The 14,863-nt window shown below is 35.1% G+C and overlaps 2 protein-coding genes across 2 annotated transcripts in view; both read right to left on the bottom strand.

Moving 5' to 3' along the window:
* Positions 1-332: 332 nt before the first annotated feature.
* LOC116302397 (putative endochitinase) lies at positions 333-4,969 on the bottom strand. The gene is made up of 4 exons (XM_031711685.2): positions 4,809-4,969; positions 4,319-4,351; positions 2,418-2,483; positions 333-659 (listed from the first exon to the last, which is right to left on the bottom strand). Exons 1-4 carry the CDS (start codon positions 4,855-4,857, stop codon positions 469-471), a joined length of 339 nt encoding a protein of 112 aa, XP_031567545.1. The 5' UTR covers positions 4,858-4,969; the 3' UTR covers positions 333-468.
* A 3,329-nt stretch (positions 4,970-8,298) lies between these two features.
* LOC116307859 (transmembrane protein 223-like) overlaps positions 8,299-14,863 on the bottom strand; it is a 30,591-nt gene continuing 24,026 nt past the window's right edge. The window contains exons 6-7 of the mRNA XM_089024726.1: positions 12,549-12,681; positions 8,299-8,412 (exon numbers count right to left, since the gene is read on the bottom strand). Of these exons, the coding sequence (XP_088880852.1) occupies positions 12,557-12,681 (125 nt within the window). The 3' untranslated portion in view covers positions 8,299-8,412; positions 12,549-12,556. The remainder of the gene's footprint in view (positions 8,413-12,548; positions 12,682-14,863) is intronic.

Raw genomic sequence — 14,863 nt, 5'->3', positions numbered from 1 at the left:
AATAAGCTCCGATCGTGTTTTTATTCTCGTGTGGGACTAAAAATTTAAATGAGAAAGAAAATTGGTGAATTATTATCGTATTGGAAGTCAAATGGATACATTATATTGTTTGGTTTCATGATCAACTGATAAAATTATTTGAATCTCATTATGTGCTCCAAATGGTCAAACACGTACTGACCACCATGTGCTGTTAAAAACTCACGATTCAGCTGATGAACATTCCGCACGAGACAGGAAATGACGTCAAGTGAAATCCAGGAATTGAAACATTTACCCATGACGTAGCAATCTCACGAGAGACTGGCGCGTAGAATAAAGACAACGAACTCTTTCCTGAAGTCAATTTTTCATTTAATTCTACATTTTAATCAAACCTTTTACAAACCAAGCAACTTTATTTTCTTTCTTATTTTAATGCCTGAAGCAGTTTTAACAATTGCTCCACTTACAATACAAGACATTTTCTCAATCCAAGTCTCCGCTGCCCTCGTTTTCGCAGTCCACCATGGTTGCCCAGTTACAGACGGATAGTGTAGGGTCAAATTTCAATCCTGCGGGACAATCTCTGTAATGGGCTTTGCCGTAGGAGCACTGAATGAAGCCATAGCAATTCTCTGGATCAGGGTAAAGACCACTGGGTTTGCGCTTGCAAAATCCTGATGAAATTACAAGAAAAGATGGATTAATATGCAGGTGTTTGATAAACATAAAGTTCTCCAATATTCGGCATCTTACAAGGAAACTGCTCCTTTTTTCGTGGAGGGAGGGAGGGGGGGGGTGGGGGGGGGGGGGGGGGGGGGGGGGGGGGAAGGCGATGGGGAAGGAGGGAGGACCGGGAGGGAGGGCGGGAGGAACCGGGAGGGACAATGGAAGGAGGGGGAGGAGGGAGGGAGGAAAGGAGGGAAGGAGGAGGGGGGAGGGAGGGCGGGAGGGGACGGTGAAGGGAGGGAGGGAGGCGGGAGGGAGGGAGGGAGGGGGAGGGACGGGCAGTGACTGGGAGGGAGGGGAGGGAGTGGGGAGGGAGGAGGGAGGGAGGGGGGAGGGCAGGAGGGCGGGAGAGGGAGGGAGGGAGGGAGGGAGGGCTTCTTTCTTCCTTATTTTCTTCCTCCCTTCTTTCTTTCTTTCTTTCTTTCCTTCTTCCTTTCTTTCTTTCTTCCTTTCTTCTTTTCTTCTTTCCTTCTTTCTTCCTTTCTTTCTTTCTTTCTTTCTTCCTTTTCTTTCTTTTTTTTCGATCGAAGTCCAGTTTCAATCTCTTTTATTATATACTTTTTATCATTCATTATCATTCTGTTCCAATTATTTCCTCTCTTTCATTTTAAAACAATGGAAATTTCTTAAACTTTAATTAGGTAGTTATCTATCCCTTATAAGTAGAGTGCATATCACATGAAAAAAAAAAACTAAATAAATTGTACAAATGAGTGCAAAGTTTTGTAGGTCTACTGAGGACTACTGAACTTACTAATTTGTCCAATATCTTAAAAGGGTTTTCACAAATATATGGTATGCAATCTAAATAGATATTACAGAATTTTATAGCATAGACCATTTTACTTTGCAGCATAATAATAATAATAATAATAATAATAATAATAATAATAATAATAATAGTCTAATATTTTATAAGATTTATCTACCTTGACGATCTTACTTTGGAATGTTTTATCTTAAATAATATTTCTATAGAATTTAAAATTTTGAATTTTAAAATAATGTTTACAAATTATTATAGAGCACTATTAAATTCACTGTTTGATTATTTAGTACGATTGACTATTACAAATACATAAATTATTGATTTTTCTCCCCAATTTAATGTTAGACTCATTATATTTACCTTTAATTTATTTTATCAAAATACAACCTCAGTAAAAACTGGACCACCACATTTTATCTTCTTTTACTTTCAACATATATTTGATACATATTTTATCATATATATACTGAGCTCTACTTACGAAATACCTGTTGAAATTGCATTTTTTTCGGTTACCTGTTCCCGACCAACCACAATGCGAGTGAAAAACGTCTGCGCATGCTCTGAATACGTATGCAAATTAGTCAAAACATAAGTAAATTTGACTTTCAAACATGCCTGATAAATTGGACTTCACAAAATGCCAAAACTTAGTGTCCATGCTTGAAACTTGAGGCTAATTCTTTCATATTGTGTTTGTTAATACAGTATCTTGGTCTGACAAAAGTATACTCTCGAACTTTTTTGTATACTTGGAGAAAACAAACATTTATTTTCTCACTCAAACGTCCTCTTCAAAATTCTTAGAAAACGTGCTGAAGTGCACGCATGCGCAAACGTTTTTCACTAGTGTCGAAGCCGGCAGCATTTGGTTGTTGTTTTCAAGAAGTGATCTCTACGTTATACTGTATTTGCACTCGTTTTCAAAAACGCTTACTTTTGTTTTGTTTCACTTTGTGTCCGCCTAACCATCCAGAGTGACCGCGATTTGGTTTTCTGTTGACTAAATCATAAAATAATGATTTAAGGATAAGTTAAGATGTTTATCAGAGCTTTTATCAATATCATTAATAATGGGAATACGTACATGTAATAGGACTCCATGCTGTCCAATTAAGAAATAATTGGACGAGAAAAATTCGGAGGACTGACAAAATTGGATGAGGCCGTAGGCCGGGTCTAATTATTTCTTGATTGGGCAGCATGAAATCCCATTATCTATTAATTATATAGCTGCCTAATTAATCCCATATCAACAAGACCTGTCTAATTAAGAAAATAATTGGACAGTTACCTATATGGGATTAAGAAGCTGTAGTTACCTATATGGGATTAAGAAGCTTTGAGAAGCTGTATAATTATAACAATAATAATGATAATGATAAGAATAATACTAAAAGAAATTACTATACTGAATCATTTTTGTTAAAGTAAGGGTTTGGAAGTACATATTGTGTTGATAAGACACCATTGTTTTAAAAATGGCACGTGTCCATTGCACCTAAAGATATAGGTTGCTATCAATAGACGTCACTTCCGGTAATAGCTCTTTTTTGATGGCTTGTAGAGTCCTGGAGGTTGTTTTGATCTCTTGTTTTCTGGTTTGATGTCGTGAAAATAGTCAAATACAATAGTTTGAGGACTTATTTTGATATGTTTTGACTTAGCATCCTCTAGTTGCCCCCCCAGTCAACCGCTTGTTTGCCCTCCAGGCAACTCCAAAAAGTCACGTGATTGATAGTAAGCAATTAAATCAAATTCTGAGATATTCTATCTAATTTGTTGAGATTGTGTGACATAGCAACGGTAACTAAGGGGAGTCGGAACTATGAATGACATCAATAGGACGTCTGCAAGATGGCGTCATTTGACTCCCACTAAAGTGCCTCGCGAGTTTTTTTACCTCATTTAAATTTGTATACCCTCATGAGAATAGCAAGACAATTGGTGTGAATTAACTGAACAAAAGAAAGTGTGTTAGGGAGTCTGGTAGTAGAGGTCAAAGACGCCATCATGCAAACGTCCCGGTTCGTCGAGATCATAACTTTATGCTGTTGAATACATTCTGTGCCGGGGATAAAGGGATCGGGGGATCGGGGGATCGGGGGGATCGGGGGATCGGGGGATCGGGGGATCGGGGGATCGGGGGTATCGGGGGATCGGGGGGATCGGGGGGATCGGGGGATCGGTGAGTGGGTGTTTTGATTGACAGCTGGTTTATCCCAAGTAAGATAGTCACATGATAAGTGTGAAATGTGAGATTTCTTTGAAAGGAATAAAATATTGAAAAGCACAAAACCTATTAACAAAACTTAGATATTTTGTGTATGGAGAGTTTTCACGATAGCCTCCCTTCGCAAAGCCTAAATCGCTAAATTCGATCGGTGGGTTAGCCGTGCCCTGAATTAGATCAGCCCAGAGGTTGTTTCAGGGTTCGATCTGTGAGTTAGCCATGCCCTGACTTAGATCAGCCCAGAGTTTGTTTCAGGGGTCGATCTGTGAGTTAGCCATGCCCTGACTTAGATCATCCCAGAGGTTGTTTCAGGGTTCGATCTGTGAGTTAGCCATGCCCTGACTTAGATCAGCCCAGAGTTTGTTTCAGGGTTCGATCTGTGAGTTAGCCATGCCCTGACTTAGATCATCCCAGAGGTTGTTTCAGGGCTCAATCTGCCTGAGTTAGCCATGCCCTGATGTATATCAGTCCAGAGGTTGTTTCAGGGTTCGATCTGTGAGTTAGCGAGTTAGAGAGTTAGATCAGCAAAGAGGTTGTTTTAGGGCACCTAATTTTTCCCCTACACGTGTTGGTAAAACCATTCTGTGATAATGAGTTTTACTTACCGCCTATTCTTAAAATAGGTTTGCTTAGAGAATCTAAAAAAAATCAAAAAAAATCAAAAAATCAAAAATCAATTTCTAAAGTTAAATTTCTATATTTATTGCGTTAATATATTTCATTTTATATTTTATTTTTACTTCACAGAAAGTCTGTCGTACACGTAAATGAGGTCAGCCCTAAAGTAGAAAAATCACTCGACTTTCGCACTTTTTTGGATGCTGAACACTTACTAATGAAGTCCGGCATTGTGTACGCTTTCAGTCTTGTTATTTCTCTCTTTAACTTTACCAACCACCTTCCTATTACCAACCTTCTTTCTTTTCTTTTCCTTATGCATTATCAATTATATCATCTAAATTTCTAAAACGTCCCTAAAACGGAACCTTGGTGGTTTTTAGCGTCGCGATAGCCCAGAGAACATTAAACAACTATCAACGATCCTGTTAAAAAATAATTATAGTAAAAATCAAAATTAAGTAATATGGTTTTTACCTTCAACTAAAAGAGCAATGATCAGAACACAAAGCAGGACAGCTTTCATGATGGACGATGGCTGGTCTTTTAAGAGAAATATCAGTGTCCAAGTTAATTGTAGCTAGTTGTTTGGTTGGAGAGCAGATTCTACCTTGATATATCATCTGTGAAATGCAAATAGTACGACAGCTGGGAAAAGTGCAATTTTGTACAGCTGTGACGTGTGGGGATATGATATGATCGCCTAAGGGAAAATGTGTTGTATTAAGGAAGTATAATGGATGAATAGCATTTGTAATAAAGGGACTATTTCAGGAACAAGAAGAAACTAATTAACACACTATAGAAATTAAAAGTTAATAAAATCATGAATGATAGAGTTAGGGAAAGCGAAAGAAAATTTGAAAGAGAAGATAGAAAGAGAAAATAGAAATTGAAGAGAATTAAGAAAGAAAGAAAGAAAGAAAGGAAGGAAGGAAGGAAGGAAGGAAGGAAAAAAGAAATAAAGGAAGAAAGAAAAAAGAAGAGAAAGAAAGAAAGAAAGAAAGAAAGAAAGAAAGAAAGGAAGGAAGGAAGATTGGTTAGAAACACATTAAAAACGAATGATAAAAAAGATCAAATAAACAGCACATAATAGCTCCTCGACATTAGTATCGTAGCAACGCAAATATGAAAACAAACTCATTTATTTTTGAACATGATACATTTACTCTTTCATCTGATTTGTTAGCTAGTACTCTACGCACCGAGGAAGACTGACACATCCTCCTTCAGTATTGACAATATGATTTTCTAGTGTTTTGATATGATTCAAAGAAGTTATTTCCATTAAAGAAAGATTAAAAAAGAATTAAATATTAATCTTAATATAATTAAATATTAATCTTAATATCAAAAAAAAAAAAAAAAAAAAAAAAAAAAAATAGATATTATATGGGCGCGCGGAGATACGAAATTTATCTTCGAGTGTTGAAAAGATCTCTCAAGAGTGAGCGCAGCGAAAGAGTGAGAGATTTTCAACAGAAGATAAATTTCGTATCTCCAAGCGACCATGTAATATTCTGTTTATTATATAATTATCCATAAAATCAACTTAATAAGCTTTTTATTATAATAAAAAGGTTTTATTCATAAACTAATAGCTTAAATACACATGGTAACGATATTTTCAAATATGAAAATAACATGTTATTTTCACATGTGAAAATATCAGTTTTTCGAAAAGGAGAAATATAGGCATTTTATGAATAATTATGTGATAAAAAGCATTAAACGATGTAAAATTATTATTCTTAATTGTCCAATTTTTGAAATTAGTTTTCTGAAATTAAATAGCTATCACAAACAAACAACTCGTTTTTTTCTGATTAAATACACAGAAAGGTGTTTCTACACATGTTGTATAGTCTTAGACCATCATTGTCAACATGGTTCGTCTCATGACCATACTTTTCCCATGCAGTAATAACACAGGGCGACAACTTTAGATAAAAATGGTTGTGTCTCATAAACTTAAAGTAGCACCTAACTTAATTAAAAGTTATTTCACAAATAAGCCCCCCGGCAGGAAATGATTTACATGAGAAAGAATTCAATTTCCCTGGGGGAATGCTTTATCTTTGTGCCTTCTGTCATGGCTGCAATCACGTGATGGTGCAAAGCCTCTATTAAAAGAATTTAAAACACTCATTAATAATTCATAAGCTTATGGTCCAATTGGAGCCACCATACACGTCATGTGCATGAACCTTTATACCCGATAAAGTCCTCTTCATTAGAGTTCAAGTGATTTTATATAAAGACACATGTGATCTTTACATAAAGACAAATCGAATACTATGAGGATGACTTCATCAGGGATGAAGTATGCATCCAAGTTTAGATGAAGACATAGAGCTTCATCAAGGTCATAGTCAACCCTAATGATCTTTGACTAACGTGCCTGATTTTGCATTGGCACGCAATATCCAACGTGTGGGAGCTTCTATTGAATCTGGTTGCGCATGCCCGTGACGTCAAATCTCTATCGAAGTATAAAAATCCATGTTCGTGACGTGTATGGTGGCTCCAGTTGAACCAAAATCTTATAAATTGTTCATGAGTGTTTTAAGCAGTTAAATGCGGTAATGGAGGCTCGATCCAGCTTTCAGAGTGCGCGGGTACTAAAATTGAAACGGCTATAACTCAGTCCTGTTACAAACTTAGGTTAAGCATGATTTTTCGCACAGTTTACTACACGTGGACCAAACTTTACATAAAGCAATTTAAAACAAAATATTGCGATAGAAGTTGCAGCAACCTCTTCGGCTCTGACGTGATGTTTTCCCATTTCAGACCACGTCATTCCCTAGAGTATCATTTCTTTGTTTAAGGTTTGCGCTCGGTCGCATATGAGAAGACACATGAATATGGATACAGCTTAAACAAAGCCAGTCCTATTCTCAAGGGAATGACACGTGGTCTGGAATGGGAAAACATTACCCCAAGCCAAAGAGGTCTATTGTTGTGAAAAGTAGAATTCTACTTTTGGCAACGATTGAGTATTCAAAGTAAACACTCTTGCAACTTGTGTTGCAACCGCTGTTGCGAGACAAGTTGCAGAGAGAATTGCTCCAAGTAATCGAGCCTTTAATTTTGTCTTGATCTTTATCTTGTCACGATCGTTTCATTGCGGAGCAATGCGGTTATTTCCTAAATACCAAAGAGCAGCTTTGCGGAACCTTTTGCAATGGAACCAATATAGAAAAGGGTTGACACTGGAACTCGCAATAAAGATGCCAAACAAGAGACAGTCTACATAAACATGAGAAGCAAGATGATGATAGCTGAAAATTGAACGAGCAACTGCATAACAATAATGTGGGACGCTACACAATACAAAAGCTATAATAATAAACCCTAGTAATCGTGTTGTTTTCTTCTTGGAGTTAAGTGCAGCTTGTTGTCTTGAACTAGTGATGGTGTTGCAGATAATGTTCTGTCGGGCATTCAAGGCTTTTTTTATTTTCCAGTAGGTATAGCTCAATGTGGTGACCGGAAGAAGGATCCCGCGAAAGACAATCGAAATTCCTCCTCCAATTTTACTAGTCATCGGCAAAACTACCAACTTTGAACACCCGGGCATCGCAAAATCCGCGTATATTCTTGGGGAAAGCGACAAAAGAGACACAGCCCAAATTACTGGAATCACATACTTCAAGTTCTTGGTACTTCTAAACTTCACGGACTTGAAGGGCTTGGCAATGAACAAATATCGAACAACAGAGATAAAGATAATTGTGGAATAAGAGCTATTTACTCCAATATACACAAAATGTTGGTTGAAAACAATTTTGCAAAGTATGGGGTGGAGAAATGATTTGTCTTCCATAGTTATGTCCAACACGGCTTCAAGAAGAGCGAACATACCAGCGAAGATATCCGTTACAGACAAGTGCACCAAAAGAAAATTAATATAAGTCTGGAAGAACCTGTTTCTTAGGACAACCAAACATACTAGGAAGTTCCCGAGAAAGTTTGGCAGCACGATGGCAGACGTTAGGACCAACTTAACCACCTCCAGTTTGTCGTTCTCATGCATTTTGGATTCTTCGGTAATAATCTTTGCGTCTTTTGGAGAGAACTAAAGTAAAAAAGAAAAAAGGAAACAAAAATCTTCAAAATTTTTTTCATTTTTTTCATTTTTTATATTTATTAATTTTTTATTCATATTTCACAACATTATAACATACAAATGGCTATACAATAATAATAATAATAATAATCTAAAGCTAAATAAAGAAATAAATAAAATAAATAAAATAAATAATAATCAAACTAAATAGTAATTAAATAAATAAATTATACTAAACTGAAATAATAGATTAAATTTCAAAAGAAAAACAAGACGCTGTGACTATTCCTTAATAAATTAAAATTTCAAGTCATGAAACTTTCAATTTTTAAAAAAACATTTCACACTGGTTCAAAAAGCGCCACTTCTCTTGAACCATGATCGAAATACATCAAACCCACAGAAATGAAAATTGCAGACAGTTTTCGAAGATATACCTTAGTTAAGTGGTTTGGTTTTTTGCTTTAACGACAATGAAGCGCCCGTCGCACTAAACTCTAAATCGAAAAATTTAATTTTTTCACACTCTTAACAAAATAGGATCGTGAGTCCACAACATTTTGACAGCTAGATGACGAAAAAAATGGTAAAGAAGAGAACATAGCAATGAAAATCCTAACAAAATTGTTTTTTGCCACAAAAAAAAAAAAAAAAAAAAAAAAAAAAACTACAAAAACAAGGGTAAAATTTGAAAGAAAAATGGTGTTTCGAGCGCGCGCGAGATTTGCTGACGTGATTTATTGGAATGGTCTCCTATTTCCCCGGCTCTAGACCAATCAGAAAGCGAGAAAATTCACGATAGTGGTAAAAATGAATATGCTTTATTAGAGTAAGCTAATTTTTCTAAATTCCCCTTGTTTTTGACGCAGATTGTGAAGCTAGTCGGTTAGAAAACTCATAAGGGGTTTGAAATTGTAATCCTATGACCATGCTTTTTTACTTTACATAAATGATCTACCTAATTGTATGTTGCATTCATTCCCAAGAATGTATGCCGATGATACAAGCATTACAATGATGATCTGGTGAGGGTTTACGCATGGCTCGCTGACATAAGCTTACAATTAACAAGTCCAAAACAGAATATCTGCTCATTGGCTCTCGACAGCGGTTATCGAGACTTCCTGCTGCCCCTCACCTGACAGTCAATGACAAAAACGTAACTCAGGTGTCCTCAACTAAATCTCTCGGCGTGATTATCGACGGAAATCTGAGTTGGGGGGACCATATTCAGTCAATATCAAGAAAAATTGCATCAGGTATAAGTGCTTTAAAAAGGATTAAACACTAATTGTAGTTTATAATGCTCTCGTTCAACCGCATTTTGATTATTGCAGCGCAGTATGGGATGGTTGTAACAAAGGTGTCGCAGACAAACTACAGAAGCTTCAAAATCGTGCTGCGCGAATCATAACCTTCACGAACTATGATGCACGAACGAATGATATATTTCGTAGTTTAAGCTGTGTACCCTTACAACAACAAAGGGCCTTTGCCAAATCACTAATGATGTTCAAAACTTTAAATAACCTGACTCCAGATTATCTTCAAAATATATCAAAATTATTTCAAAATTTATTGATCGTAGCAAGGTAATTAAGGCCTAGGGCAAACGTCGAATTTTCCATGCACCGAACTTAATTACATCAAAGAATGCCGCCTCATTATCACCTGATATCCATTATTTTTTAATGAGTTCGGTGCATGGAAAGTAAGACATTTGCCCTAGGCCTAATACGATTTAAGAAACGCAGAACGTAAGGCCTAGAGCAAACGTCGAACTTTCCATGCACCGAACTCATTAAAAACAATGGATATCAGGTGATAATGAGGCGGCATTTTTTGATGTAATTAAGTTCGGTGCATGGAAAGTTCGACGTTTGCCCTAGGCCTAAGGTAGTTCTGCCCTTGCCACGGACAAACTGCTTTAAAAAAAGCTTCAGTTATAGTGGTGGCTTTCTCTGGAACAGCTTACCAAGTGAACTGAGAAGAGCTACAACTATAAAGTCTTTTAAATCTTTAATGCTACAACATGAAATTAAAAACTATCATTTTGTATTTTATTCTTTTCAAGCACGGCATCCTTGTAAAGCAGGTTTTATTTTCCCTGAGGAATACATTTAACTATAAATATATATAAAGTTTAGTGTAGAGTACAAACACTAGACTATAAGTGTATAATATAAATACCACTAAATACTGCTAAATACTGCTAATCCTATTGTTTTCTATTGTTTAATTAGCACTATTTACTACTTTATAGTATACTTAACAAAATTACTCGAATTTGATTGGTCGAGAGGAGTACAATTATAGCGTTAATTGTACTCCCTAGGAGTACCGAATTAAGTCGCTATGGCAACACGGCCAAAACAATGTCAAAACAATTATTTTCTTTCATTTTGTACTTAAAAACATAAATAAAATTTCAAAGCCGTAAGAACTAATCTTTTTTATGCATTTCAGTTGCGATGAACGGCGTCGCTTCGCATGTTTTACTGAAATTTTGTTGAATGAACTATAAACAAAAAATCGCACGATCTTCTCGTACTTAAATAGTGCAAAGTGTTGCACACTTTTAGTGTTTGTACTCTAGTGTAGAGAAGAGTAGTTTAGTCTAATAAGCTTAGTTTATTCTATGATATAATTTCAATTAATTAGTGATATAATGTAAATTTTCCTGAAGGATTTACCGTGGATAAATAAAATTAACTAACTATCTATGCTCCGGAATATTCAGATATGCAAATTAAGTGTTCTGATGTCATATTCGGACTTATAAGTTTGGCTTCAAGATGGCTGCTTCTCACAAATCAAACTTCTGGCTAAATTTCCTGACTTTCAGAGAGGATTACTGAATCTTTTGCTCAAACATTCAGGATATATGTCTTTAATTTAGTTTAGGGAATTTTTGAAGCAAGATAACGTGATTAACATGAAAGAAATTTGTCAAGAAAAAAGTTTAATATTGCAAAGCATCGCACAAAATAAATGTATGGCTGTTTACACGTATCAAACTCCTATGAGTTTCTGAAAACTCTCAATAATCAAGAGGAAGTGATAAATGGACATTTCGTAAATCGTCTCCATCATTGAGAATCATTTATCATAAATGATTGAATATTTTTCTTCTTGTGCGTAAGTTAAAGGTAGGATTCCAAATGATTTTTTTATTTATTAAAATAAAACCTTCTTTTTGTAGTTATAGCCGATTTTTTGTGTGTGTGTGGAAGCTACCTTACGAAATAAAACATAATAAAATATTCATTTAGAAAATAAAATATAAAATATTCATAATATAATTTATTTTCATTTATTTATTTTTAGTTATTTATTTATTATTTATTTTTTTGTGGAAGATATTTTTCAATATCGTTCTTTTTAATTCTAAAAAGAAATTATCAAAAGCAATAAAATAAAATAAAATGAGAAAAATTGAAAATTAAATAACATAAAAGAATCTAGTAAATTTCTATCAAATAATGACCATATTCTTCATCTGAGATTCACTCTTCGATCCATTGAGAGAAAGAAAAAAATTAAACAATAAATAACTGATATCGCTATGCGCTACGACCTTGTGTTACCCTCGTTTTATATATTTATTTTTATTTGACATCGAGCTATAAACAAAATGTTGACCGATTCTGTAGCGCTAAGAATCCACTCAGGTGGAGAAAGAATACGAGTGAGCCTTTAATAATTTGGATATTTTTCAGTTGCTGGATAATAACCGAATGATATCTTAGAAGCAACAGTGTCATTTTATAATATTTCGAATATTTTATAATATTTTGAATAGAAATGCTTGACTCGAAGCAATAAAAATGCGCTTAAAAACACTTTCGTTTTGGCTAAAGAATTTCTGGAAGCTTCCCAAAACAGATTCTCAAAAAAGTGCACTTTTTTGAATATTTTTATAGAAAATCTAAAGTTCTCGAGTTGCCTTTTTATAAAGAATCATAATATGGCACAATGTGGGATTCTTTGAACTGGTTCTCCAATTTTGATAGGGTAGAGAGAATACCTTTTTGCACTTTTTTGAAACGTCACGACTTAACTGCAGCTGGACGACACTTTTCCAGCGACAACTGTGAATGTTTAATTTAAAAAAAAAGAGTATTTAAGCATATTTTTTCACTTACTCTTCTTTTTACAAGCGTCTATTCACGGCAATAACACTGTCGAATAACGAAGGCTGCACGAAAGTGCCTTCCTTGTCAATGATGAAGAAGAATTTGTACCCTTTGATTTTGAGAGCTATTTGTGACTTGTTATCTGCAGGAAAAGAAAAAAGAACAAAATATAAGATGATTTCGCTGTGAAAATTTTGTTGATTAGTGCACTTGAAACGAGCGGAAAAGGAAAAAGGAGAGACAGACAGCACACGGAGAGGAGGGACAGAGAGGACAGTCGAGGGACATAAGAGCAAAACAGCGGCTACTCTTGAAATTAAAGTCACTAGGAGTAAAAACGTTTCCAATACTTGATTTAAGTCCTATTTAAATAAGCGTGGTGGGTAACACAAATTCATCACAAAGACAGGTCAACACTGGAGTCCTCCAAGGAAGAGTACTCGGACCACTAGTATTTTTGTATACACAGCGCTGTTCGCCTGATAATAAGGCTTCTGTTCTGCATCCACTGGGATGGAATTGCAGAAGGTTAAACTCAATGAAAACCTAAATCACACAAAGAACTGGCTCAATACACATAAACTCACTTCGAATGTGAAGAAATCTAAATTCATAATCATTGGTCAGTTTTGGTTTCAATAATTCGGAAATCGACCCTGAGACTGAGACTCTTGAACAGACTAGACAATATAAATATCTTGGTCTGATATAATTATGAAAATTGGACTTGGTCCCATCATGATTGGTCACATTCATTCAAAGATTCTAAAAGGCTAGGTTTACTTAAAACAATCAAACGACTATCTAGGAAATTAGTGAAATAGTATTCAATTTTAAAAAACTCATTAATAATTCATGAAGAAAACACAATAGAAATCATGACCATGAAGGAGGTTTTATATCTGATATAGATTCGTCTTCATTTGCATAAACTTTAACTTGGATTTTCTCTATCAAACTTGGTTCATTTCGTAAAGAATTCGGTACAGTATGAGAACATACATCAGGAGTTTTTTAAGCCGTTTAATAAACTCGCAGATCGTGTTTTATCGGGTCTAAAACCACTCGGCTACGCCTCGTGTTTTATACCCGATAAAACACTCCTGCTCGTTTATTAAACAGTACATATAATATTGCCTATATTCGCTAGCAAAAATAGATTTAATATCATAGTTTACGAGATTTTTCACACTGAACTTATCAATAATAATGGGAGGTTCTTATATAGCGCATTTATGCAACGTCTCAATGAGCTTTACATTTATGACCAGTGGAGGACTTTACGGGCTGCATATTAAAGTGCTATTACCAGCAGTGCAGCTTACAATCATGAGTGATTTGATAGTACATTAGTGTTATGCCTCCAGACAACCTTCCATTATTACCAAAGTCAATACTAATAACAACTATTAGTAAAAATACACACGCGATTAATTGAAAATCTCGCGCGCTGATTGGTCGAGAAACTCACACTATCACACGATAATCACCTCGAGCGATAATCCAAAATGGTGGCCAGCCACTTTGTTGCTGTTACCGGAAAAATATGTACTTTTATCTTTTTTTTTTTTAATCATTTTATTTATTTATACTAAAACAATTATTGCCTCAGCCTCAGTGAATATTGGAGAATATTCCCCGATATTCTTTTCGCCTTCGGCGAATAATCGTTAAATATCAACTAATAAGTCGATGTTTTTTTTCAAGTCAGGAAATTAAATAGATCTATTTTTATATTTAAATATTTTTATTGATTTTATTGATTTTAAATTCGATAGGATGCATTCGTACAACTGACTATGAACAAGAATAATAAAAAAGACTTTGCCTTTTACAATAGCTACCAATGTATAAAAGAATGGAACAGTAATGATAAAAAGGTAAATTATACACCGTGAAAAGATGAAAAAACGTAATGACGTTCGGACGCTAGTCCTTCGTCGGAGTCTCTTTTACTCCGACGAAGGACTAGCGTCCGAAACGTCAGTAAGTTTTTTTCATCTTTTCACGGTGTATAATTTACCTTTTTATCATTACTGTTTCATTAGAAACACCGACGCAGCTCACACTAGTTTTTAGCTTGTTATATCTTCTTATAAAAGAATGGAATGACCCACCCGAAGATATTGGGCCATCTTTTAGTTTTCCAAATCTTAAACGTAATTATTGGTGCTATGTAGATTATGGTCCTATATTTGATACATTAAAATATAGTTTGGATTCTCATAGTTTCATATATATAATACATTCAGCTACGCCTCAATCATATTTCTAAGCTTGCTTCTTTCATGCTCTACAGCTCCCAGCGAGTTTATATCACAGTA

This window comes from Actinia tenebrosa, unplaced genomic scaffold, assembly GCF_029948245.1.
Source record: "Actinia tenebrosa isolate PJP-AT-01 unplaced genomic scaffold, QUT_ActTen_1.0 PGA_scaffold9__36_contigs__length_13948895, whole genome shotgun sequence".
Classification (NCBI taxonomy): domain Eukaryota; kingdom Metazoa; phylum Cnidaria; class Anthozoa; order Actiniaria; family Actiniidae; genus Actinia; species Actinia tenebrosa.
Note: the sequence above shows the minus strand (reverse complement) of the source record. Positions and strands in the feature narration are given on the sequence as shown.

Coding starts and splice junctions, on each gene's coding strand:
- LOC116302397 (XM_031711685.2), bottom strand. CDS start 4,857: ATGAAAGCTGTCCTGCTTTGTGTTCTGATCATTGCTCTTTTAGTTGAA. Junction 4,352..4,808: donor CATTGCTCTTTTAGTTGAAG/GTAAAAACCATA, acceptor GATTTTTTTTAG/ATTCTCTAAGCAAACCTATT. Junction 660..2,417: donor CAAAGTGAAACAAAACAAAA/GTAAGCGTTTTT, acceptor TAATTTCATCAG/GATTTTGCAAGCGCAAACCC.